The sequence below is a fragment of the Rhinopithecus bieti genome, unplaced genomic scaffold (assembly GCF_001698545.2).
Source record: "Rhinopithecus bieti isolate Rb0 unplaced genomic scaffold, ASM169854v2 scaffold_1673, whole genome shotgun sequence".
Lineage (NCBI taxonomy): Eukaryota > Metazoa > Chordata > Mammalia > Primates > Cercopithecidae > Rhinopithecus > Rhinopithecus bieti.
This window is the reverse complement of record NW_016804690.1, coordinates 7,178,017-7,202,554: the sequence shown is the minus strand read 5'-3', so window position 1 is coordinate 7,202,554 and position 24,538 is coordinate 7,178,017. Positions and strand designations below refer to the sequence as shown.

At 35.3% G+C, this 24,538-nt stretch overlaps 1 protein-coding gene across 3 annotated transcripts in view; it reads right to left on the bottom strand.

Moving 5' to 3' along the window:
- GPATCH2 (G-patch domain containing 2) overlaps nucleotides 1–24,538 on the bottom strand; it is a 113,374-nt gene that overhangs the window by 84,659 nt on the left and 4,177 nt on the right. For all 3 annotated transcript variants that reach the window (XM_017870022.1, XM_017870021.1, XM_017870023.1), the window contains 4 exons: nucleotides 17,012–17,728; nucleotides 11,323–11,384; nucleotides 7,954–8,136; nucleotides 7,389–7,468 (listed from right to left, as the gene is read on the bottom strand). In XM_017870022.1, coding sequence (XP_017725511.1) covers nucleotides 7,389–7,468; nucleotides 7,954–8,136; nucleotides 11,323–11,384; nucleotides 17,012–17,728 — 1,042 coding nt within the window. The remainder of the gene's footprint in view (nucleotides 1–7,388; nucleotides 7,469–7,953; nucleotides 8,137–11,322; nucleotides 11,385–17,011; nucleotides 17,729–24,538) is intronic.

Below are 24,538 nucleotides of genomic sequence, written 5' to 3'. Positions count from 1 at the left end.
ATCAAAATAGATAATTTATTTATTTATTTTTATTTTTTTGTGATGGAATCTTGCTCTGTTGCCCAGACTAGAGTGCAGTGGCATGATCTCAGCTCACTGCAACCTCCACCTCCTGAGTTTAAGTGATTCTCCTGCCTCTGCTTCCCTAGTAGCTGGGATTACAGGCACATATCATCACCATGCCCTGCTAATTTTTGTATTTTTAGTAGAGATGGGGTTTTACCATGTTGGCCAGGCTGGTCTTGAACTCCTGACCTTAGGTGATCTGTCTGCCTTGGCCTCCCAGTGCTGTGATTATAGGTGTGAGCCACCGTGCCTGGCCCAAAACAGAGAATTTTAAATGAAAGAGACTGTATTAAAATGTCTTTTGTAAAAGAAATATTTATTATAATTCTATTAAGTTGTACTTTTCTAAGATACAGAATCAAGTTATTTCAAAATAAGTTATTTTAAAAAGTGTCAGTTTCTGGCCGGGCATAGTGGCTCATGACTGTAATCCTAGAACTTTGGGAGGCTGAGGTGGAAGGATCACCTGAGGTCAGGAGTTTGAGAACAGCCTGGCCAACATGGTGAAACTCCGTCTCTACTGAAAATATAAAAATTAGCAGGGCATGGTGGCACACGAAGGTGGTCTCAGCTACTAGGGAGGCTGAGGCAGGAGAATGGCTTGAACCCAGGAGGCGGAGGTTGCAGTGGGCCGAGATCGCACTACTGCACTCCAACCTGGGTGAGAGTGAGACTCCATCTCAAAAAAAGAAAAAAAGTATCAGTGTCTAATGTGAAATCTTAATCTTAAACTGATTTTGAAATAAGATAAACACAAAATTAATATATAGTAATAGATTAGATTATACATGATATATATTTAAAATATAAGTTTAAACACACTTTCTTCTTGTATTCTCCAAAGTATCCCAAAATGTCTTACAGATACAAACATGTATCAGTTCACAGGGGTTAAAATAAAGCATTTCACTAGTGAATTCCACTCAAAAAATGTTAATCAGTCATGGTCAAATTACAGTTGAGGACACAGGTTGTGTGTATTTTTTAAAATCATTTTAGATTTGCTTTCTATCATAAAAGTTTTCCTTTCTCTTCGACTATCAAGTTCCCTTATGTAAATCAACTGCATTTTAAATGGCCCTTCTGGCCTAGTGTGATGGCTTGTGCCTGTAATCCCAGCACTTTGTGAGGCCGAGGCCAGTGGATCACCTGAGGTTAGGAGTTGAGACCAGCCTGGCCAACATGGCGAAATCCTGACTCTACTAAAAATACAAAAATTGGCTGGCGTGGTGGCAGGCGCCTATAGTCCCAACTACTGGGGAGGCTGAGGCAGGAGAATCGCTTGACCCTGGGAGACAAATGTTGCAGTGAGCTGAGATCTGCCACTGCACTCCAGCCTTGGCAACAGAGCAAGGCTTTGTCTCAAAAAAAAAAAAAACAAAAAAAACAAAAAACAAACTTAAGGGCCGGGTGTGGTGGCTCATGCCTGTAATCCCAGCACTTTGGGAGGCCCAGGCGGGCGGATCACGAGGTCAGGAGATCAAGACCATCCTGGCTACGGTGAAACCCCATCTCTACTAAAAATACAAAAAATTAGCCGGGCATGGTGGCGGGCACCTGTAGTCCCAGCTACTCGGGAGGCTGAGGCAGGAGAATGGCATGAGCCCTGGAGGTGGAGCTTGCAGTGAGCCAAGATCGCGCCACTGCCCTCCTGCCTGGGCGACAGAGCCAGACTCCATCTCAAAGAAAAAAAAAAAAAATTTAAATGGCCCTTCTGTTGTAAAAGGCTATAAAGTAGACTAAATATTCCTACTCTAGTTTCCTAAGAAACAACAAAAGTTGAGCAAGACATACAGAGTAAATCATTACAGTATGATTGTCATTAACAAAATGCCACTCATGTAATCCTGGTTTTCTATGACTTCACAGAAGAAAATACAATATTCTTTTTCTCCTATAGAATGAACTGACTCAAGATTCTAAACAGATACAAATTATTGTGTTCAGGATTTTGTACAGTGAATGTAAACAGTATGTTTATTTGTATAGCATGATAAACTGGATTAAGAGCTAATGCTCACATTTTTTTCAGATTTTTGAACTTGATAAACATGTATAAATAGTCAATTAAATCAGATTCATTTTCTTTGGCAGAATAACCACCAATACCAGCACCAATGCATTCTTATTCCAACCATACAGAAAAGTGGACTGAGGCAATTATAAAACTTTAAACAAATTCCTATCACTCTTATATAAAATTTCTATGTAATATTTATGTTGGCTTTCAACAACTGTGTTTTAAGCTGAGTCATGTATTTCCTGATCTTTCAAAAGACTACACAGTTTGAATGCTGATTTTCGGTAGACCAATGTAACACCTGTTGAAAGACCATTAATTCAAATCAAAAAAGAATTTTAAAAAGCTCTGACCTACAAAAAAACACTAATTTTTTAGTATGCATAGGAATAGAATATATCTTGGCTAACTGGAAGGTATGCTTACGTAAGGTTACTTGGATTCACTTTATAGGTACTATATCCCAAAACTGATTCTGGCATCATTATTCTTAGAAATATTATTTTGAATTAAGCTTAATGCACAAACTATGGAAATGTAAGAGATTCAGGCTGAATCTCCTGGATAATAGCCTCAGCATATCCCTTGAAATTAATTACCATTTGCTTCATTCTCCTAAAAGTGGAGAATAAGAGATGCTAGTTAGCTGGGTTTTAACAAACTGGTACTTTACTAGGATGGCAACAGTAATTCCTCTCAACACAAAAATCTCAGGACTCTGTTTGCATGCACATGAGCATAATTAATTAAAAAAATCAGGTAGGTCAAGTAGATCAGGACCCAAATCTCCTGAACAGTATAGGTTCAGGAATAGCTATTAGGCCTTCTCCCATCATTTGAGCTACTCATTTAGCTTAAATGATGGAGGGAGAAGGTCTATGTGCTCTGTGGTCAGGAGAAGAGTTTAGAGCAGTTTCTCAGTTTGCAGTTAAGTTTTGAGCTTTAGTGGAGTGGCTGTCAACCTAAATATTTGAAACTATGATTCACAGACCATATTAAAGAAAGAGGCCAGTTCAAATATAAATGAGGTATAAAAGAAACATAAAAGAATGCCATATAAAAAGCTTTAAATATTAAATGTAAAGGCAAATTTTATATAAAATATGAACAAGCCAGTTGCGGTACTTCACGCTTGTAATTCCAACACTTTGGGAGGATTGAGCCCAGGAGTTTGACACCAGCCTGGACAATATGGCGAAACCCCATCTCTACTAAAAATATAACAATTAGCCACATGTGTTGGTGCACACCTGTAGACCCTGCTACTCAGGAGGTTGAGGTGGGAGCATTGCTTGAGACTGGGAGGTCGCGGCTGCAGTGAGCCTTGATTGTGCCACTGCACTCCAGCCTGGGCAACAGAGCGAGAACCATCTCAAAAAAAAAAAAAAAAAAAGAAAACCAGAAAAGTTTAAGGTCCACAATTCTGCACTTCGACTCATGATACAAATGTTCTCTAAGTACCAGGTATTGTGTTTAATATATCTAATAATAGTAACTATCATTTATTTAACATATATTATGCACCAGAGATGGTGCTGGGCCCATTATGTATACATAATCTCATTTAAAAACCTGACGACACTTATGCAAAAGTAATTATTGTTGGTATTTAACAAAAGGAGGGAAGAAGGTTCAAAATGTAACTACAACTAAACTAAAAAGAAGAATCAGAGTGTGGATTCACAAAGGTCTGACTTCAAAATCTATAAATTTTCTACAATAGCACTTTGCTCTCTATAAAACTAAATACAATCAATCTCGTTCCCATTGTGGATTCCATATTTTTAAGTCAGCCTGCTTGCTAAAATTTATTTGTTAAACCCAAAATCAATACTCACAATTTCTGACTATTGTAGTCATTCAGTAACATGTACAGAGCAGTGAAAAATGCTGAGTTGCCTGACATACATGTGCATCCCTACCAGAGGTCAGCGAGGTGACTTTCTTCCTACTTGTTTAAACTATCATACTGTAAACACATGTCCTTTTTGTAGTCTAAATTAGTACCAGATTTTTTTTTTTGCATTGCTGTGCTTTTTGTGGGTGATTATTCTGTTTTAAATAGCCCCTTGTATAGTGCTGAGAAATGCCATCTAGTGCTCCTAAGTGCAAGAAGGCTGGATGTGCCTTATAGAGAAAAGACTTGATAAGCTTTGTTCAGACATAAGTTATAGTGCTATTGGCCATGAGTTCAATGTTAGTATATCAACAATATATATTAACTATCTTTAAACACAAACATAAAACAAAACAAGGTTATCTATTGATCAGTTGGTAAAAATGTTGTGACCAGAGGCTCGCAGGAACCTAACTCTGTCTTTCCCTTAGGAGCCATGATTCAGTATTCCCTAATTCAATGTTTTCAGCAAATGTATAGAATACAATTATGGCAAATAGTCAGAATCAACTATAATACAACTGAAAACTTTCCCCCAAAAACGTTTACATAGATATTTCAGTAAAAGATTCTCCCTCTGTCATTATACTTCAAAGATACTACCTCATTATATTTATGCAGTCATCATTCATCTGCTTAAGAAACCTTCTATTGGCCTTCTGTTTAATGGGTTGCAGTTCCATGTGTTGGACTTTGCTCAGAAAATTAATCTGTCTTAAAAACAATCTGGCTTTCCAGTGTGAAAGTTTGAGGCCATTAAATTTCACTTCTTATTATCAGATGTCATGGGTACTGTGCAAAGATGACTGTTTTGTGAGCTTATGATTTTTTTTTTTTTTTTGAGATGGAGTCTCGCTCTGTGGCCCAGGCTGGAGGGCAGTGGCGTGATCTCGGCTCACTGCAATCTCGGCTCACTGCAAGCTCCGCCTTCCGGGTTCACGCCATTCTCCTGCCTCAGCCTCCCGAGTAGCTGGGACTACAGGCGTCTGCCACCTCGCCCGGCTAGTTTTTTGTATTTTTTAGTAGAGACGGGGTTTCACTGGGTTAGCCAGGATGGTCTCGATCTCCTGACCTCGTGATCCGCCCGTTTCGGCCTCCCAAAGTGCTGGAATTACAGGCTTGAGCCACCGCGCCCGGCCAAACTTATGATTTTTAAAACTACATATTATAGTTACACATAATATAAACAGCATAAGCAACAAGAACAACAACGAAAACTTAGCAAAGGAAATCAGAGAAATATCAGCACAAATTGGAACTCTTACCTTTCTTGCCCAAGTCAGAGATTTTATTGGAAAAAAAAAATTACAGTACTTAAAAATCCAAACAAGGACAATTCAGGGTTGAAAGAAAGAAAACCCAAAGGAGTCCATTGTCTTCAGTAAAATTGTAAATACAAAAAACACAGACCAGAAAAACAGTTTATGGCCTAATGCACTAGTTCCATGATAAACAAACATATATAGTATATCTCCATCAAGTGAAACTTAATCACCTTTTTACAATTTAGAGAGGGAAGGCAGCTTTTAGTATGGTTAAGCCATGTATCATCAATACCATGAAGCTAGCCTATCAGTTGTAATAGCTTCTATAAAATACCACAGTGAGATTGCAATAAGCCTAGAAAATGGGCTACAAATCCCAGCTATGCTCAAGCAAGCAGTGAACCAAAAATAAAAATAGGTAAAACTGAACCAAGAACTAGATAGCATTCATCTAGATTAATGATTGATAAGGCAAAGTTCATAGGCCAAGGTTTTAAAGTGACTTATTCAGATCTAAAAGACAGTCATTATACAAAATAAAACAAAAGCATTTATGTAATTCAGAAAAAAAACATGAATTTTTCACTCCAGAGACACAGCACAGAAAAGCTTACTTACAATTACCAACACCACACTATTGTACCTTTAAATATCACTTTAAATATGCAAAGGTAAAGAGACTCAAAGTTGCACTTTACCATTTTTAATCTCTCCAAATTAGACAAGCAATCTAAAAGGAGATGTCACACATTCCTGCTTAATGCATTTGCTGAAATCTTTCAGATTTTAAAAACTCTAGGTAAAAGCAATGGCAACTTGAAGTTTCTTTTCCAATCATATTTAAGTTAGCCATTAAATGCTGAATTAACAATCCATACAATAATATAAAATACACATATTAAATCACATTGTTTTCATTATTGAAGCTTAATAAAATATCATTTTAATATAACCATTTTGAAGAACTCAAATGGTCTAAACTTATTATAGTGTCTAAATTATACCATCAATAGAAACATTACATTTTCCCCCCGGTTGGTGAAAATGAGCTCATGCAAGTATTTCTGACACTCACAGTGACACATATGGTCTGCCATTCTAAAGATGTACAAGCAGCTCTCACTTTTAAACATGACAATATGATTCAGAATCACACAGTATTTGTTAAAAATACCAGCTTTCACATGTTTCATTAAGCTCTAAACCAAAATAATAATTTTGATGTGTTTCAGGTATCAGACAAAGCAGATAATTTAAAAGGTAAATGATTCTACTACTGCAGACTAGTTATCACTGTGGCTAATTTAGAACGAGGATGATTTTTGCAGTACAATGAAAGCTATACTATAAAATACAATGAGTTTGCAATACAGAGCAGATTATCCAAGTAGAAAGGAAGCTGAACAAAATACAAACTCCAGCAAAGATTATCAACCTCACCTACTACTCATCTTAGCCCTTGTTAAAATACCCTGAGTAAAATGCAAATATTTTAAATAATGCTGGTTATATAAGACTTCTCTAAAAATGAACCATAAATGTCAATGCATCACGATTTTTATTTACAACAGTCAGATATGTAAAAATTAATTCTTAATCAGTCACAATATAAACATTAAGGAATACTTGTCAGATCTGGAAGTTTAAAATTTTCTAGCTTTGTTAGCATTTTGGCAAAGCAAGTATACATAAATGGATTCAATGTAAAAAAAATCATAAAAGAGAAAAATATATAATTTACAGTAGTTTCTATCCACCCTGGGCCAATCTAAATCCCTAGAAAGCCTCCCCAGTCAGGTTCACTTCTGACTAAAAGTTAGAATACCAGTCCTCCAGCAAAAACAGCCCCATCTTTTCATCAAAGAGGCTCTCACTTCAATGATATTCCTCCAGGGAAGAGGACAGGAGCCAGGTTCCCTCGAATGTCATTCCCCAGATGTTCAAAACGTAACTAATTTATTAGCATTAGAAGATTTGGTTTATAGGGGAATCTCACTGGTCCAGTTTGTAGCCTACAAAAAAATGGATTATTTTTAAGTTTAACATTAGAATATGAATAAAGGATGAGGATGTGGCTTTTTATTCCATAGAAATGGAAACATTTCCAAACATGACAATTACACAAAAAAAGTATGCCTACCATTGAAGTTGGAGTCCCTCCAGATTTTTTAATATTCTTTGAAGACATTCCATGAAGGCGACTGAGTCTAGCTTGGAAACCTGGAAAATCAAAGTACTCAATTTAGAAGTTTTCTATGATCGCTGAAGCATAGAAGAAGAAGATCCTATCAATAGAGAATGAAAAGTAAGTTGGTGGTGGCAGTGAATGCCATGAATATTATTTGGGAAAATGCAAAACTCACACTTAAAGAAACTGAAGCAATACCTAGCAAAGTACTAATGTAGTCAGCCATTAAATAACCAGTGTTTAATCACTAGAGTAATAAATACCCATTTTCTTTTCTCCCAATTCATGTTCCTATCATTTCAACATTTTCTCAGTAAGTCTAGCAAGAAAGCAAGTCAATTTTTCAAATAATTTGAAAGCATGATAAATGTAGTACGTATATTAGTGGCCAATATGTTTCTTTACAGCATCTTGTCTTTACATTCTCTAATTTCCACTTTATCTTATCCTCTTTGAATGAATATTCCTGGATTGACCTTAAACCCATTATATCTACCAGGGAGCCAGTGCTACTGACCTCTTCTGCTTGAGTGTGACATAAGGGGAAAAGAACCAGTTAAGATACTTTCAAAGACAGGATCTGGTAAATTTTTGTCTAGCTCAGTAGGATCTTCCTTTTCCCACCAGGGCACGACTCCAGTGATACCACATGCTCCACCTGATTCCTTTTCATAGAACCAGTCACTCTGTTCATCATCACCTGTATAAATACAAGAAACCCCCCCACCAAAGATTCAGTTTTATCATCCAGTTACACAATTAGTCTTAGGTAACAAAAATACAAGATGACAGTTAAATTTGAATTTAAGATCAATGACTAACTTTTAATATAAGTATATAATACTTGCATTAAATTTTTAGTGGAAATATGTCTAAGTATTGCATGGGACATACTTGTACTAAAAAATTATGTGTTATTTACCTATAATTTAAATTAAATTGGGGATCCTATGTTTTATTTGATAACTGCATATATAATCTATAAGGAAAACTTTTTATTTTATACCACAGCTTTACTTAAGAAATATTATCTTAAGACTATAAGAAACTGTCGGCAACAAAAACACAAAATTTTATGTTTTAGAACCAATTTTAAAATGTGAAAAACAATAATAAGCTGGTTAATCCTTTGGCAAAACCTATTAGAAAATCCATTTAAGTTACTACCCCTTCCACATTAAGAAAAAACAAACCTTAATCTGCTCCCAGGAATTAAAAAGTGTTAAAACTGTAGAACCCTTGATTTGCAGTAGATATGGGTATATAATTAGCTTAATTTCATGATTTGTAGAGTATAAAAGGGGAAACAATCATGAACAGATGTGACTAAATGAAATTAATCCCATTAAGCTAATTAAGAAATTGTTTTGAAAAAGTTGATTTTAAATGAAAAGTGACAATACCTTAGAGTTTATGAAGAAAGTGTATTAAATAAGTGAGATGTTTTTGCCCAACACTGTCCAATAATTCTGACTTTTGGGAACATCCATGAGTGTAACCATGGAACAATAAATGATCAATTGAAAATTCAGTTTGAAATGTGCCATAGGTGAGAATCAGTATTTTGTTTTTTGAACAAAAAGTAGTTATGAAGAGACAAAAATACAGAAGACAGATGGCTTTTAAAAGAAAGAGAGACTGGCCAGATATGGTGGCTCATGTATGTAATCCCAGTACTTTGAGAGGCCAAAGTGGGAGGATCATTTGAGGTCAGGAGTTCCAGATCAACCTGGGCAAGATAGCGAGACCCTATTTTAAAAAGATTAGAAATTAGCCGGGCATGGTGACATGCACCTGTGTACTCCTAGCTACTCGGGAGTCTGAGGCAGGAGGATCCCTTGAGCCCAGCAGTTTGAGGTTACAGTGAGCTACGATCGTACCACCAGCACTCCAGCCTGGATGACAGGGCGAGACCTTGTGTTAAAAAAAAAGAGAAAAAAGAAAAGAAAAACAGAAAGAAACAAACAGCATTTTGAAGATGATCTGAGATTCATTAAAGTCTCCTTCCCTTGATTATGAGAAGCCACCACTAATTCTGGTTTCTAAGAGGGTCATCGTGATTGTCATAAACTGTTTCCCTTTAGAGAAAGATATTTCTGATTTCTAAAATCTCTTTCAACAAACGTCTTTAAAGGAAAACTAAAATACTCTTAAGTTTCAGTTGAAAATTATTTTATGAGAAATAGCTATATTTCAACTAAGATGGAATCGAAAGTTAAAGGCATTTCAAAAACTAGAGTCACCAGCTTGTTTCTATTGGGGAATTAATAAAATTTTTTTTTTCAAAAAACACAATTAACAGCACTTAAATATCAGGACTTTCACTGAGCTTTACATTAAAATTACACAGATCAGGTTTAAGCATAAGAAAAAACAGGGCCTCACTTGAAACTGACTACTTTATATCTGAATTCCAACACTATTACAGAAAATAAAGTTATTTTATTTTGATGTAATACACAACTTTATTATTCAATAGGGAAATCAAATAGTCATTGGTTAAGAACTTGCTCTGAAGTCAGACAGACTAATTAGAATTCTAGTGTTCTACAACACCAGGAAAGTTACTTCAACTCTATTAGAGTCAGTTTCTTCATTTTAAAAAACTGGGAATCTCAAAGGGATTTTAAGAATTAATTAAGAACTTAAATGCAAGAAAAACACTTAGCAATGTGAAACATAGTAAGTTCACAGTAAATGCTAGCATATCATTGTAAGCCCTTCCATCCTTATCAAAGATTGATAGGCTTGTCAAAGTTATTTTTTTCATTTTATTTCATTACCAATATCATGTTTATAATACAATCCTGAGGAAAGATCTGTATTTTAATGAGAATTTAAGTATATTATCAAAGTAGTTACCCTCGCATTTAGCCCCAGCATTCTAACATATTTCAGCAAAGTATCAATTTCAAAGTCCATGGCCTTTCAAATAGTTACGTACCTATTCATCTAAGACAAATAGTTTACAAGTAGGCAGAAAAGAATGATCACTTCATTTACGTTTTTTTGTACTGCCAAAAGGATGAACAGACTAAGAAAAAAAGTGTAGGCGGCTACTACTTTGTCCTTTTCTTATAACATCATTAAATAAATTTATAATTTAAAATTTATGTTAGTGTTTTTCACTTGGAACTTACTGTCTTCCACTAATGTATTCTTAAGAAAGGAAGAGAACGTTTATGATAGGTATTTGTCTGTATTAATTTCATGATTTGTGTGGAGTGTAAAAAGGGAAACAATCAGGAAGAGGTGTGACTAAATGAAATTAATCCTATTAAGGATTAATCCTGCTCTTTATTAAGGTGTTTTAAATTTTTCATAGCTTCAAAATACTGCCATGTTAATGACTGAAGCTTCCTGAAGTTTCAAAGATGGAAAACATATAAGTTGCAAGACATTTCCGTTTAACGGTTTACAATATTGAATTCATAAAAATCATCTAATTACTTACAAACTGGATAGAATGAATTAATGTCACAGTTGAATAAAAACGACAAATGACTTGGAAATCCACCTTTATGAATGCTTAAACAGTTTTAAGTACATTTGGAATTAGGTAGAGAATGAGAACCGGTTTCTTTCAAATTTGCTAAAAGAAAGAAAATCAAAAAGGTACGTAAAGCTTTCTCAAACAAGATAATCCTTCCTTAATATTATTAGCTCTACATACTAGCTTTTGGAGACAATCGATTACTTAGGTCATGAAGGCAGAACACCTTCCATAGCATATAAAAAACCAGCTACGATACTAAATCCTAGTTCACTAAGTAATGTGTGTAAGGTAAATGGACTGCAGTCATCAACTTATGAAATAACAAGTAATAAGCACAACTTTAGAATGAAGAAGATTTTCCACAGAGAGAAAAAAATATCATTTCAGTACCTTGTCTTCCCTCATCATTGGTAAACAATCCAGCATCAGTACTGCTGAGACTGCTGGAATCACTGTAATAAGGAAAAAGAAAGAAACAGATCAAAAGAACAATTGATCTCTCAGTCGTAAAATTTTAAAGAGACATGGCAGCTTAGAGATGGAACTTAAGCCTGACAAAGATCTGAAAGAAAATAAGATGTTTTTTTTTTAAATCAAACTGCTAATATCCTGGTTCCATTCACTACAGAGCATATTATTTTTGGCACATAAAACCACAGGAATCTAATGGGACCCTGACAGTAAGCCAGATGTGACTGCAACGAGATGCTGACACAATTGATGCATTTTATTATGTGCTTTCATCAAATGCTCACTGCTCCTTTCTTATGCCACGCAATTCAGCTTGAGCCTGGAACACCACTGCTCAATAAAATGTGAAAAGTCTCAATCAAAAGCAGGCTAAGCCTTTTTTCAGCACATGAAATACAAGGGACTAGGATGAGATTACTTTTCATAACCACATTTGCAAATATTCTGGAGAAGACATTACTTAAGAATTCACAACAACTCTATTAGTTTGCAAGGAAGAAAAAAGTTTAAAATGGTGATAATTCATTATATCGAAGTTAAGGTCACTTTTAAGCAAAACAAAAGAATATTACAAATATTAAGGGGGGAATGTGAAAAAATAACACAGGCTCTCATTGCTACCACAGAATCTCCAGAGTCAAATCTAACATACAAATAAAACAAACAGTAGATATTTGAATAACATAAACAAACTGTTACTATTAGTTCTAACAGAAGTAATGCTTATATGATGGTCTAGTTTAAAATATCAGGAGAACAAGGTCATATAATGAGAGGCTTAGCTTTCAAAGAAAATTTAGCGATGTTCTTTAAAAATTCTCATGTATTTTATTTTTACCATAATTCTTAATTTTAACCAATCACGAAATCATCCCTTTTTTAATTAAAATATTTAAATTGAGAAGTTTAGGATTAAAATTATAGGTGAGATCTAAATCCACATACAATTTCTGAATATAATTTCAGTTTCTGTTTGATTTCTTAAAAAATAAATATTAATGAAGAATATAGGAATTTCTTAAGAGGCACATTCTTCCAAGGAGTTCTGAATTTAGACCTCTCTCTAGCTTTCTTCCAAATTAAGTGCTGTATGAAGCTCCCTATATTGTGCAATTGGTAATGAAAAAAAAAATTCTCTAAGAGCATCACAACCATATTTTCTTATTTACAAATATATATGGTCTTCTATGTACCATGAGAGTATTAAAATCACCTCAGAAACTATCTTTCTGACATTTTGCTTTCTAAACTACTATTGATACTTTCCTCTTTCCTGTGTGCCCTCCATTAACACAACTCAAATGAAGGGTCTTATATATACCTCAAGTCACAGTTCCTTTTCTGAAACCCTTGAGGCAAAATGTATTTAAAATTCTGAATTATTCCAATTTCAGCAAGGTATATTCTACACTGCCTCAGAGGAGTCTGGGATAGTGCTCCATAAAACAGATTAATATATTTTTTTCAATTAAATGAATGAATATCCACACTAAATACAGGTCAAATTAAATTTGGCCACAAATCAATTAGTTTTTCATAACTTTTCAGAGTTCAGATTTGCAGACAAAGAATTATGAATTGATAAGCTATTTTTTCTAGACCATGATCTTCTAATCTGAATTCAGATTTACCCCGCTCTAATCTATTCTACATACAGCTAGGTTCATCTTTTCAGAATAAAACAAGTTGACTAAAGGTAATATGATATTCTGAAATCAAAAACAGGATATTAAAAAATAGCAAAGGAAATTCTAATAAACTGTGAACTTTACTTACAAATGTATCAATTTTGTTTCATTAATTGTGAGAGATTAACCATAGTAATGTACAATATTAACAATAGGGGAAAGTGGATTTGGGATATATAGGAATGTGATATACATGAACTCTCTGAACTATCTTTATAACTTTTCTGTAAATTTATATCTATTCAAAAAAGTAGTTGATAAAGTATGTACACACACAAAGTATGTACACACACACACACACACACACACACGTGTATATTATAGAACAGTCTTCTATTTAAAAATCTAAAATTACTTCAACACTTGTTGAATTAAATTTAGATTTAGATTTGAAGACTTTCTATGGATGGGCCTCCATCTAAATCTTCTTATTCTCATCTCTGGTCCTTTCGTTTATGTTCTTTTCACAGTGGTATGCTTATCTCCACTCTCTTCCCTCTCCACCTGTCCAAGCTCTTGAAGATATAAAGAAATCAGGATTCCCTCTCTTCCAGCTCTTAGTCCTTAATGATGCTTGTTCTACTTTGAGGTATGTTGGCATGTATGTATACAACATGTTTCTTTATTAACATTTCACCTTATTGGTATCCAGAGTCGCTCCGTGTACATTACGTATGTGTTTCTATGTTCAATAAATCAGAACAAGAACTTAAATAGAAGCAAGCCTTTTACTTTCAGCAGTTGACAGTCATTACAGCTTACCTCCAAGGACACCCTTTCCTTGGAGATTCACCTTTTTGGAGTGAATTTTATAACATGGTATTTGGATTAGAATATATTCCATATACGCTAGATGAACAAATATATGTACGCTAATACCAATCACTTGCCCCAATTTGTTCAATTCCTATATTTTCTGTAGAGTCCTCTTTCTCATTCATCCTCTCAAATACAGTCAGTCAACCTCCCGTCGATTCTAACTCTTAAAATTGGTCTCAAATACTCTCAAATACTTAGTTCTTTCTGCTAGCATATCATAATTCACCTCCCACTTAAGCATGGACTGGAGGTCAAAGATAAACAAAATACAGCTGTAAAGATCACACTATCTTGTAAAAATGTAAATCAACTTGAGTTTCTTCACTGTTAAAAATTCTTCACTGATCCCATTAACTATAAGATGATAAAATCCAAACTATTTACTGTAGCACATAGACCTCTGAGAAATGCTTTTTGCCGTAATTCTGATCCCATTTTATTTCTGGTAAAAACGAAGTATGTATACTTCCCCAAATACACCACTTTCATTTCACAATTCATGCCTTTGCACAAGCTGTTCGCTCTCTACCTATGGATGCCATTTCCCTCTCTTGACTCCCTCAATTCCTGAACAAGTCTTAGTACTTCCTTTAAAGTGCAGCTCCCTTAGGAAGTCTTCCTTCACTAATACTTTCCACTCAGCACATTTCGTTTTTATCATTTGCTTGTCTGGCTATTCCAGACTATGCAGCTGTTGAGAACAGAGTCTCCATTATTAGTCCAGGTGCCACCAGTGAAGAGTAAATAGTAGTTAATCATCAAATGTTTGTTAAATCTGACACACACACACACACACACACACACACACACACACACACTCCACACAGTGAAGTTTCTCTTATTTATCAATCAACCCCAAGGAAATACAAAGCTTTTTGTAGTAGGAAAGCTTTGGAAGTAATCTTGAAAACACTTATACTTGTTACCAAAATACCTTAAATATTTAGCAATCTTTGCACAGATGGAATTTGTACCTAACTTTTAAGTGACAACAGAAAATAGTTTATAAATAAGTTTTACATCAGAGAAAATATATATTTTTAACATTGATTCAAGAGTAAAAAACATACTCTGAAAACGTGTAGCTGGGCTGTTTGTGGACTGCTAGGTAGCCTGATCATGCCTAGTGGATACTCAAATACTTTTTACAATGAAAAGAAATGAAAAATGGGAGTTTGATCTCATTTCCATTGCCAGGTACATGTCCTATAAAAAAGCAGATCAATAAAAGCCAGAAATTAAAAAAAGGAGGGGGGGTTTGCACAATGAATCCAAAAAGCTGGTAATCTAATTGTGAATAATCCAGAATTGAGTATCTTCTGCCATATACTGTCCCTCCCGGTAATTGAGTCAATTACTTTCAAGTAAGGTTGAGTAGTCTTAAGTCACAATGGCCCAATATAAATAATAGTTATTTCCATATAAAATGACAATTTTCTTGCAAGAAAACAGATACCATAAACTTTTCAAAGCCCTCTGGAAACTTATTTATTTATTTATTTATTTATTTATTTATTTGAGATGGAGTCTTGTTCTGTTGCAGTGGCGTGATCTTGGCTCACTATAACCTCCGTCTCCCAGGTTCAAGTGATTCTCCTGCCTCAGCCTCCTGAGTAGCTGGGACTACTGGCGCACATCACTACACTCAGCTAATTTTTGTATTTTTAGTAGAGATGGGGTTTCCCATATTGGTCTGGCTGGTCTCAAACTCCTGACCTCAGGTGATCCACCAGCCTCAGCTTACCAAAGTGCTGGGATTAAAGGAATGAGCCACCATGCTCAGCCACATTGTTTTATGTAAGTAATTTTACTTCTTTAGAAAAATTATATGACTAGCACACCATGTCTAATAAAAGGATAATTCCATAAACTTTTACCATGTCCCACTCACATTTACAAGCAAAAAAAAAAAAAAAAAAAAACAAAACAAAAAAATAAAAAAATGAAAACCAAATAAAAGATTGAGAGCTCACCACAATTCACGTGATTAAAATGATCCCAGCCCTTGGGAGGCCAAGGCAGGTGAATCACTTGAGGTCAGGAGTTCAAGACCAGCCTGGCCAACATGGTGAAAAGTCATCTCTACGAAAAATACAAAAACAACTAGCCAGGCATGGTGGTGTAATCCCAGCTACTCTGGAGGCTGAGGCAGGAGAATCACCTGAACCCAGGAAGTGGAGGTTGCAATGAGCTGAGATCGCACCCTTGCACTCCAGCGTGGGAAACAGAGTGAGTCTCTATCTCAAAAAAAAAAAAAAAAAAAAAAAAAGAAACCAGTCCTACAAATTAAAAATCAAATATTCTTTCTCAGACCGTTTTTTCAGACTGTTTTTTTCTGGCTCATAGTTCTGCATTTGGTTTTGCAGACCCATGCCTAAAAGGATAAAGCGTTAACACATTCTCATTTCTTGCAAGTAACATGACTTCATCACTTCAGTATAAAAGAAAAATGATCACTTACCTTTCAATGCCGTCAAAATAGTACTTAACAATTATCATTATAGTATACCTGCTTCCTAGAATAGATTAGACTAACTGCCACAGGACCATTGTTTTTCCTATTTTTCTAATGACAAAACCAGGTGTTTCTAGCCTATAAATTAGGCTTTACAATTCATAAGTGATCAGAATTCCTAGAAAGTTACAGATTTTTTATGTCAAGCCACACACGTTGAAGTGGTATAAACTTTTGATTTTCAAGAATCAGAATAGATTAATGAATTGTGACACTCTAAAAAGTACCAAAAGCTAAAGGTCTATAATTAAACATATAAATAATTATATATCCAATTCTGAGTTACAAACGTGCTGTTATTCAAAAGCACATTCTTTTCCACTGAAAATCCATTTCCTTTTCTCCTTGTAGCTGAAAATTGAGTCATTATAATATAATCAAAAGACTTCGTATAAATCAAATAAGCAATTTTGCTTTGTGCTAAACATCATAAATTATAAGGAAATATAACCAGTTAAACAGTAATAATATCACTATCATTATTACAATTTATAATTATTTTAAAATAGAATTAATTAAAATATAAAACATTCAACCACAAACACTGGAGATAAATATTTTTATATTTAGAGAACATAAAAGTCACCTTTCACTCATGAGCTCATCTGAGACTTTTTGCTCTTCACATTCCATTTTGTCCTTATTGGTCTGGCTCATTTCCTCACTTTCTAAAACTACTCCTTCATCTTGGATTTTTGGTCCTTGTCTGATTATTTTCAACTTTCTTTTTTTGACTTTGATCTTGGTAAATTCTTGATACTGGTAGGCTCTATCACTGTCCATGTCCTGATCCCTACAACCCTCAGGTGGCTGGGTCATTGTCCGTTTGTTAGAGATGTCCTGTGGGAGATCTACTGCCATGCGTTTTACCTTTCTCCTCCTGCGCAGAGTTCTATTGCCAACATTGTCCACAGCAAAATCAGACTCATGCCATAGAGGTCTTTTCCCTCGAACATTATTATTTAAGTTTGATGATGGCCTGCGCTTTGCTACTAACATTTGGTCATCAGAATCACTGTGATCTTTTTTATTATTATTGTGATTCTCTCTGTAGTCCTTGCTTGGTTCTTCTAAACTAGAATCAGAGCCTTCACTTAAGCAGTGACCAGTCTCCCACGGGTGATGCACATTATAGGACCTCCGTTTTCTCCCTCTCCTTTTCCTTGCCTGGCGTTTCAGAGGGCAAGATATACTCCGAGAATGGTCTCCTGTTTCAGCAAATCCACCTCGAGCTTGCTCTGAGCTCTCTTCCAATGCTGAGACAAGGTCATGAACCAGCTCCTCCATGGTTCTACTGAAATGCCTTCATTTTTTAGAGAAATAAAAAAGAAAATAGTCAATCTTAACCACAGTAACCTCGTTTTCTATAACAGATAATTCATTCTAAATTTGACAAAAATTAATAATGATTACAAAATGTTTCAAAGCTATTTTCCTATCCAAGATATTAGTTTTAAATATTGATTCATTTTGGCCTCTTCTTATATAAGTTACTTTATTAAACATAGGAATTACTTCCAAGATAGAATAAGCTTATGAGCAATGAAAGATCCCAGTACTTTTATATTTTTACTGTATAATTATGGAAAAGTTCTGTTTAAATCCCTATCCGCTGGCCCACTCCTACCCCTTTTCTAGAGTCAGTTTTCCTACAGCAGATACAGAGAGAACTTTCTCAGTCCCCTCTTCGCCCACTAATCTCTAAGTGAAAAAAGAAACATGAAATCTTCTATTCACCATGTGTTCTAACCAGTCACTGCCATCATATAAGAGGCAGTTAGAAAGACAGACAGGTAGTTTCAGGATTAGTAATATATGTGAAAGTTTAACCAACACCATGCATTTATTTAGGCCACACTAATCTCTTAACCCAGTGAAGCAGAAACTACATTCGCATTCAAATTGCAGTCTCATGGGTTTAAAAGGGCCCATCATTACTTCACTCTGAAGCAATTTCTTAGGCTTTCCTTTTTTAAGAGCATTAAACTATATTACTAGTATGAATTTTTTTCAGTAGTCAGCAAGGATAAGCATCAGCATTCTTTGGGAATTTTTATAAATTATACTTGTCCTTTTAAAACCCAATTCCCAAAGATTTTAAATTAGTTGGTATGACATACAGCCAAGGTATCTGGTTTTATTTTTTAAACATTACAGATAATTGAGATTTGCACCCTTCTTATGAAGGCCACAGGCAATCATTTGTCAAATCGAGATCTAGAGGCACCTAGGGATTGAAATATTCTCAACAGTCATACAGAGCTTCTAGAGCCTACAGCAGGAGCAGGCACACTTTTATGTAACTGGCCTGCTAGTAAATACTCTAGGCTTTGCAGGCCATTGGGTCTCCCACAATTACTCAATTTGCCACTGTAATGCAAAAATAGCCATAAGCAATACATAAATAAATGGGTATGGCTATGTTCTAATAAAGTTTTATTTATAGAATCAGGTTATAACTGGTTATAGTTTGCTGATCTGTGTTCTATATAGTCTCTACAGTTATGTATAGTCTCTACAGTCATGTATAGTCTCCAACAGTCAATAATTTCAGGCTTCTGCAAGTTCCTTATGACAGCTTTCAACTTTTGTGTTTTCATTTTAATGATAACCTAAAAACAACACACATTGTGATTCAACTGGATACACCATTTATAATGTGATGCACACACACGCTTGCTAACATTTGTGTATTTACTATTTGCCAGACCCATTCCTAAGTGTTTTACATGTATTATTTCATTTCATTCTCACACAATAACCCTATGAGGTGGGAGATGAAATACACAAAGGCCAAAAGATTCCTGTCGCAATGTGATGCATCTAAGTAGTGGAGAGAGGATTCAAACTCCAGCAATCAGGTTCCAGAGCTCCAACACTGAACAAACTACAGCCAAGATCAGCGACACAATCCCAGTAGACAGTTTGTATTTCTGTTTATGATTAATTTAGCACCAGGTAGCATTACTGTAATCCTCAAGACAGATTTAATATACATCTATGTAAAACCCAAATGACTCATAGGGAGCTATTATATTGTTTTGAATAGAAAAAAAAAGAGGTGAAAGACCTGAATCAACACAAGGGACAGGGTGGTATAGGTGGTGAAAGTAAACTGAGCTCAAAGAACCAACCCTGCACTGGTTAGTAAAATGTACACTGTGAGCAACTAAGTAACATGGCATTGCATTTGGTTAATGTGAATTGGTATTTTCTAGATGTATTTCTGTGGGCATTCTGAATGTATTTAATATGAACAAAAAATCTAATGCATACAGCTTTTTAAAAAATGTGGTGATTCACATATCTATTTTAAATAAACTCTGGAGGGCCACTGAGATTTGATTTTTCTTTTCTAAGGATATTATATACAACTCAGGTTTTTTTGTGTTTGTTTGTTTGAGACGGAGTCTCGCTCTGTTATCCAGGCTGAAGTGCAGTGGCATGATCTCGGCTCCCTGCAACTTCTGCCTCCCGGTTTCAAGTGATTCTCCTGCCTTAACCTCCCGAGTAGCTGGGATTACAGGCACATGCCACCATGCCCGGCTAATTCTTGTATTTTTTAGTAGAGACGGGGTTTCACCGTGTCGGCCAGGCTGATCTCGAACTCCTGACCTCAAGTGATCCACCTGCCATGCTTCTCAATGCTGGAATTATAGGCGTGAGCCACCATGCCCAGCCCCACAAATCAGGATTTAGAACACTGAATTTGATTAAAAGAAATATGTATCACATAGGAATTAGCTTTAAGCCAAACAAAACAGAGGCTTTGACTACACTGATAAGCCAAATGAATCTTTTTTCTATTATCTATGTCAACAAATGCCCTTTTCCCTTAAAACAATGAATATTGTGTTCTTTTCCTTTGACATTATTTCATTAAAAGAAATATAGTCTGAAAGACCCATTGTCTCTGAATATAATATTGCACCTTAAAAAAAATTCACTTGAAGCCACTTTAACATGTATTAAAATTAGTATCCTTTCTCTCTATTATCTGGTTCTGGAGTAACTTATTCTTGGAAGAGAGAGTTTTCTTATCAATGGGTGAATGGCCAGTTCAAAATAATAAAACATGAAATTAACTCGATGTATGAATATAATATCTAATTAAAGTCAGTTTATTTTGGATATTACAATTTAGTGCTTTACTGTAGCACAGAAAATTTATAGTACTAACATTAGAAAAAGGTTAGTACATCTGATACAATCCATCGAAATCTGATACTCTTCAATTAATTTTGTTTAAAAAGTATTGCTGTAACCAATAGTTTAATAAAATACTAATACTAACAAATTTCATTCTTAGTAATATTAGCAGTTATATACACAAAATTTCTCTAGAATCTCATGAAAACTGTGTCAGCCTTATTTGACTTTATGTTGCTTCTCTTGAGAGAAAATAAAACATATTTTTAGGCTGGGGGTGGTGGCTCACGCCTGTAATCCCAGCACTTTGGGAGGCTGAGGCCAGCAAATCACCTGAGGTCAGGAGTTTGAGACCCGCCTGGCCAACATGGTGAAATCCCATCTCTGCTAAGAATACAAATATTAGGCCGGTGTGCTGGTGGGTGCCTGTAATCCTAGCGACTCGGGAGGCTTAGGCAGGAGAAGTGCTTGAACCCAGAAGGCAGAGGTTGCAGCGAGCTGAGATCACACCATTGTACTCCAGCCTGGGCGAAAAGAACAAAACTCCATCTCAAAAAACAAACAAAAAAAAACATATTTTAAAAAATACTGTAATTAGAAGAATCCAATTTATTCCATGATGTCACTCAAATATGAACCAACTACATATTACTTTTAAAAGCTTTTTTAAAAAATCCTATAAAAACACAGACAAAATATAGATTTAACAAGTCCTACTCAGAGTTCAAATTACCTTTTTCGCCTTCAGTTTCAAATAACTAGACTCTTCTCCAAGTCAATACCAAGCAAAACCCATGCTAATGAGCCGGTAGTATTATAGTCAGTTAACCTCAAGCTGCTTCACTAACATCCCTCAGTTAAAACTGGCATCGGCAGGGCACAGTATCTCACGCCTGTAATCCCAGCACTTTGGGAGGCTGAGGCAGCAGGATCACTTGAGATCAGGAGTTCAAGACCAGCTTGGCCAACAAGCTGAAACCCCATCTCTACTAAATATACAAAAATTAGCCATGCATGGTGGCGATGCCTGTAATCTCAGCTACTCAGGAGGCTGAGACAGGAGAATCGCTTGAACCGGGAGGCAGAGGCTGTAGTGAGCCAAGATCATGCCACTGTACTCCAGCCTGGGCGGCAGAGAGACTCTTGTCTCCTACTGGCTGGTCAAAACCAAAGTGATCCTAAGAGACCATCACATGACCAATAGCTCTTTTATTTCCTTTGCCTTGGCAGTTTACACTGATGTATCAGAAGACTAATGTATTAAAACACTTTATCCTAGAGATAGTTTCTTAAATAAGACTTTCCTATTAAAGGGGAAACCTGGAAATGTAGAAGTTTTCTATACAAATCAGTACTTACTGAACAACCGGTTTTAAAGTTTGAATTATACTAAATTCAGTGAATGTACCACTTAACTAACTTGAGATTTTTATACTCATAATTGTAAAAGCCATTTTTCTTCATTTAGAACTCATTTGGAAATGAAATCTACTGGGAACAGTTCATATTGGGTAATGTCTAAGATAATAATAGTTCATCAATAGTTTTATTAAGACACTCTGAATGAACAGAATACCCCAAAACAAAATTATGGCCCCAACATCTATATAAAGATGGATTTTATGAAAGGAAATGACTTGTGCAGGTGAGTACTTTGTTTTTTCAGGTGGTATTGGATTATGCTGAGCAATATAAAATGTATGATCAATCCAAGACTTGATATGCAAGCTTTATTTAAAAATTTTAGGTCAAACATCAAGTTTGTTTGTTTCACTTCTTCTACCCAATACCCAGTAAATAAGTGAACTATTATCCTTGTGTTCCTTATCAGCAGGCTCTAATAAATTCAGAAAAAGGCTCTCCTAAAAGTGGATGTTTAAGTGTTTTTCTTTCAAATATTTCTGGTTCAAGGAAGAAGAATCAGGAAGATGCTTTAGTCCTAATTTACTGCTTAATCTACCCTAAGAACTGGAAGTTAATTGATGGCCCATGAGCTCCTAAATGTCAGTCCACAATATATTGATAATAAACCCAATATATAAATAAACCCAAGTTCATATTAAAAACAAAAACTGGCAGGAAGCGGTAGATCACGCCTGTAATCCCAGCACTCTGGGAGGCCAACTGAGGTGGATGGATCACCTGAGGTCAGGCGTTCAAGACCAGCCTGGCCAACATGGCGAAACTCCATCTCTACTAAAAATAAAAAAATTAGCCGGGCGTGATGGTGCACACCTGTAATCCCAGCTACTCGGGAGGCTGAGGCAGGAGAACTGCTCCAACCCAGGAGGCAGAGGTTGCAGTGAGCCAAGACTGTGCCACTGCACTACAGCTTGGACAACAGAGAGAGAGACACCGTTTCAAAATAAAACCTTCTGGATAGAACTAAAGGATAATTGATTATAGCAAGTAAGTAACTAGTTAAAGAAGGGGAAAGTAAATACTGTTTATCACCTAGTACTGGGTAAAACTCTCATCTTTACTTCTCTAAAACGTGGATTATCAGTTCTACAAAGTTAAGTAATTTTAGCAATGCAGTGCTAAAAGTTAGGTGGTGTTAAGTGCATCTGCTTACTTCGCTTACAAAAATTTAAGGGAACAAATAATCATTAATGTATTAGTTTCTGTATGAATAAAAATTCAGTGTGTACAAAAACACTGTACTAACACAGAGTACATAGTCAAGGACTATGCTGCTGAATGTTATAAACTACTCACAAACTTAAGACAAAGACAGTCTTGGACTTACATGTCTCCATTATCACGTTAGCTTTTATAAAAGGTTGGCTAGTCCTAAAAGTATGCAGCAAACAGCTGAACCAAGCAGATTAAAATTAATGCATAATAGTGCAGACTATGAAAATGAGTGACTAAACATGCAAATGGTGAGCCTTCAAGATGCCACATCAAGGCTAAATGACTAATGACTTTATGACTAATTTCACACCATATTATCCATAAGAATTATCTTCAGATTTCTGCTGCTTATGGGAATTTACATATTTCCCTCCTCAATGGGAATATTATTCATCAAATAAGTCCTTATCTCAACCTAGAAATCTATTAAAAGACTTTGTCTTCAATTTTCTCCTTTTATATATATGTGGGGGAGTGGGTGGGCATTATCTTAGGAAATTATCAATAACCCTAACACGAAATGTTGACACTTACGCTAGTTTAGAAATTCCTTGACTTACCTATTTAAATTATTAATCAAAAGTAAACTTCTTCTGTCTTTTTGAAAAAGGTAAGGTGGGGTAGGGAAGAATTATCTTACTCTGAAACATGTAAATGATTAATTACAACTTTACATTAATATTAGGCAATAAATAGGAAACACCATTCTCTGGGGAAAAAAAAAAAGGCTGGGAGAAAACTACAGAGAACATGAGCTTAGAAATCAAGGCTACGAATTTGGAAGCTAATTCCAGTTATATTCATTAGCTATCGGACTTGGGACAAATTACCTATCTTCTGATCTGTTTATTCATCATAAAAATCAGCATAATTTCTACCTTGAAAAGATTTTTCTGAGGATGAGTGGGTACTTAATGTTCAACAGAAGTTATTTCATGTTTTCACGACCTCTACCCACAAATAAGAGAAACTGGTCACTAAAAGATCCCAAATTATTCTGCTTTTAAGGTATAACCATACTGGGAATCTTGAAGGTATTACAGTTAAAGGCCTTCAATCTTTCTGAGGTCATGAAGCATTCTGAATGTTGGGAAAAGGAAGGATAGCAGACATATATAACTTGCTGCATACAATTTCAATAAGTTCATGGACTCCTGAAGACTCTATGAAGCTAAAAGAAAATTTTAAATCTCAAAGAATTAATGCCGTGTATCTGACTTATTTCCACCTTAAAAATATACATATGTAAATTTAAAAAGATTAAATAATCCTTCCCAGTTAAAAGTGGAAAGGAAGCAAAAGCTCCACTGACTTGTATTCAATCACA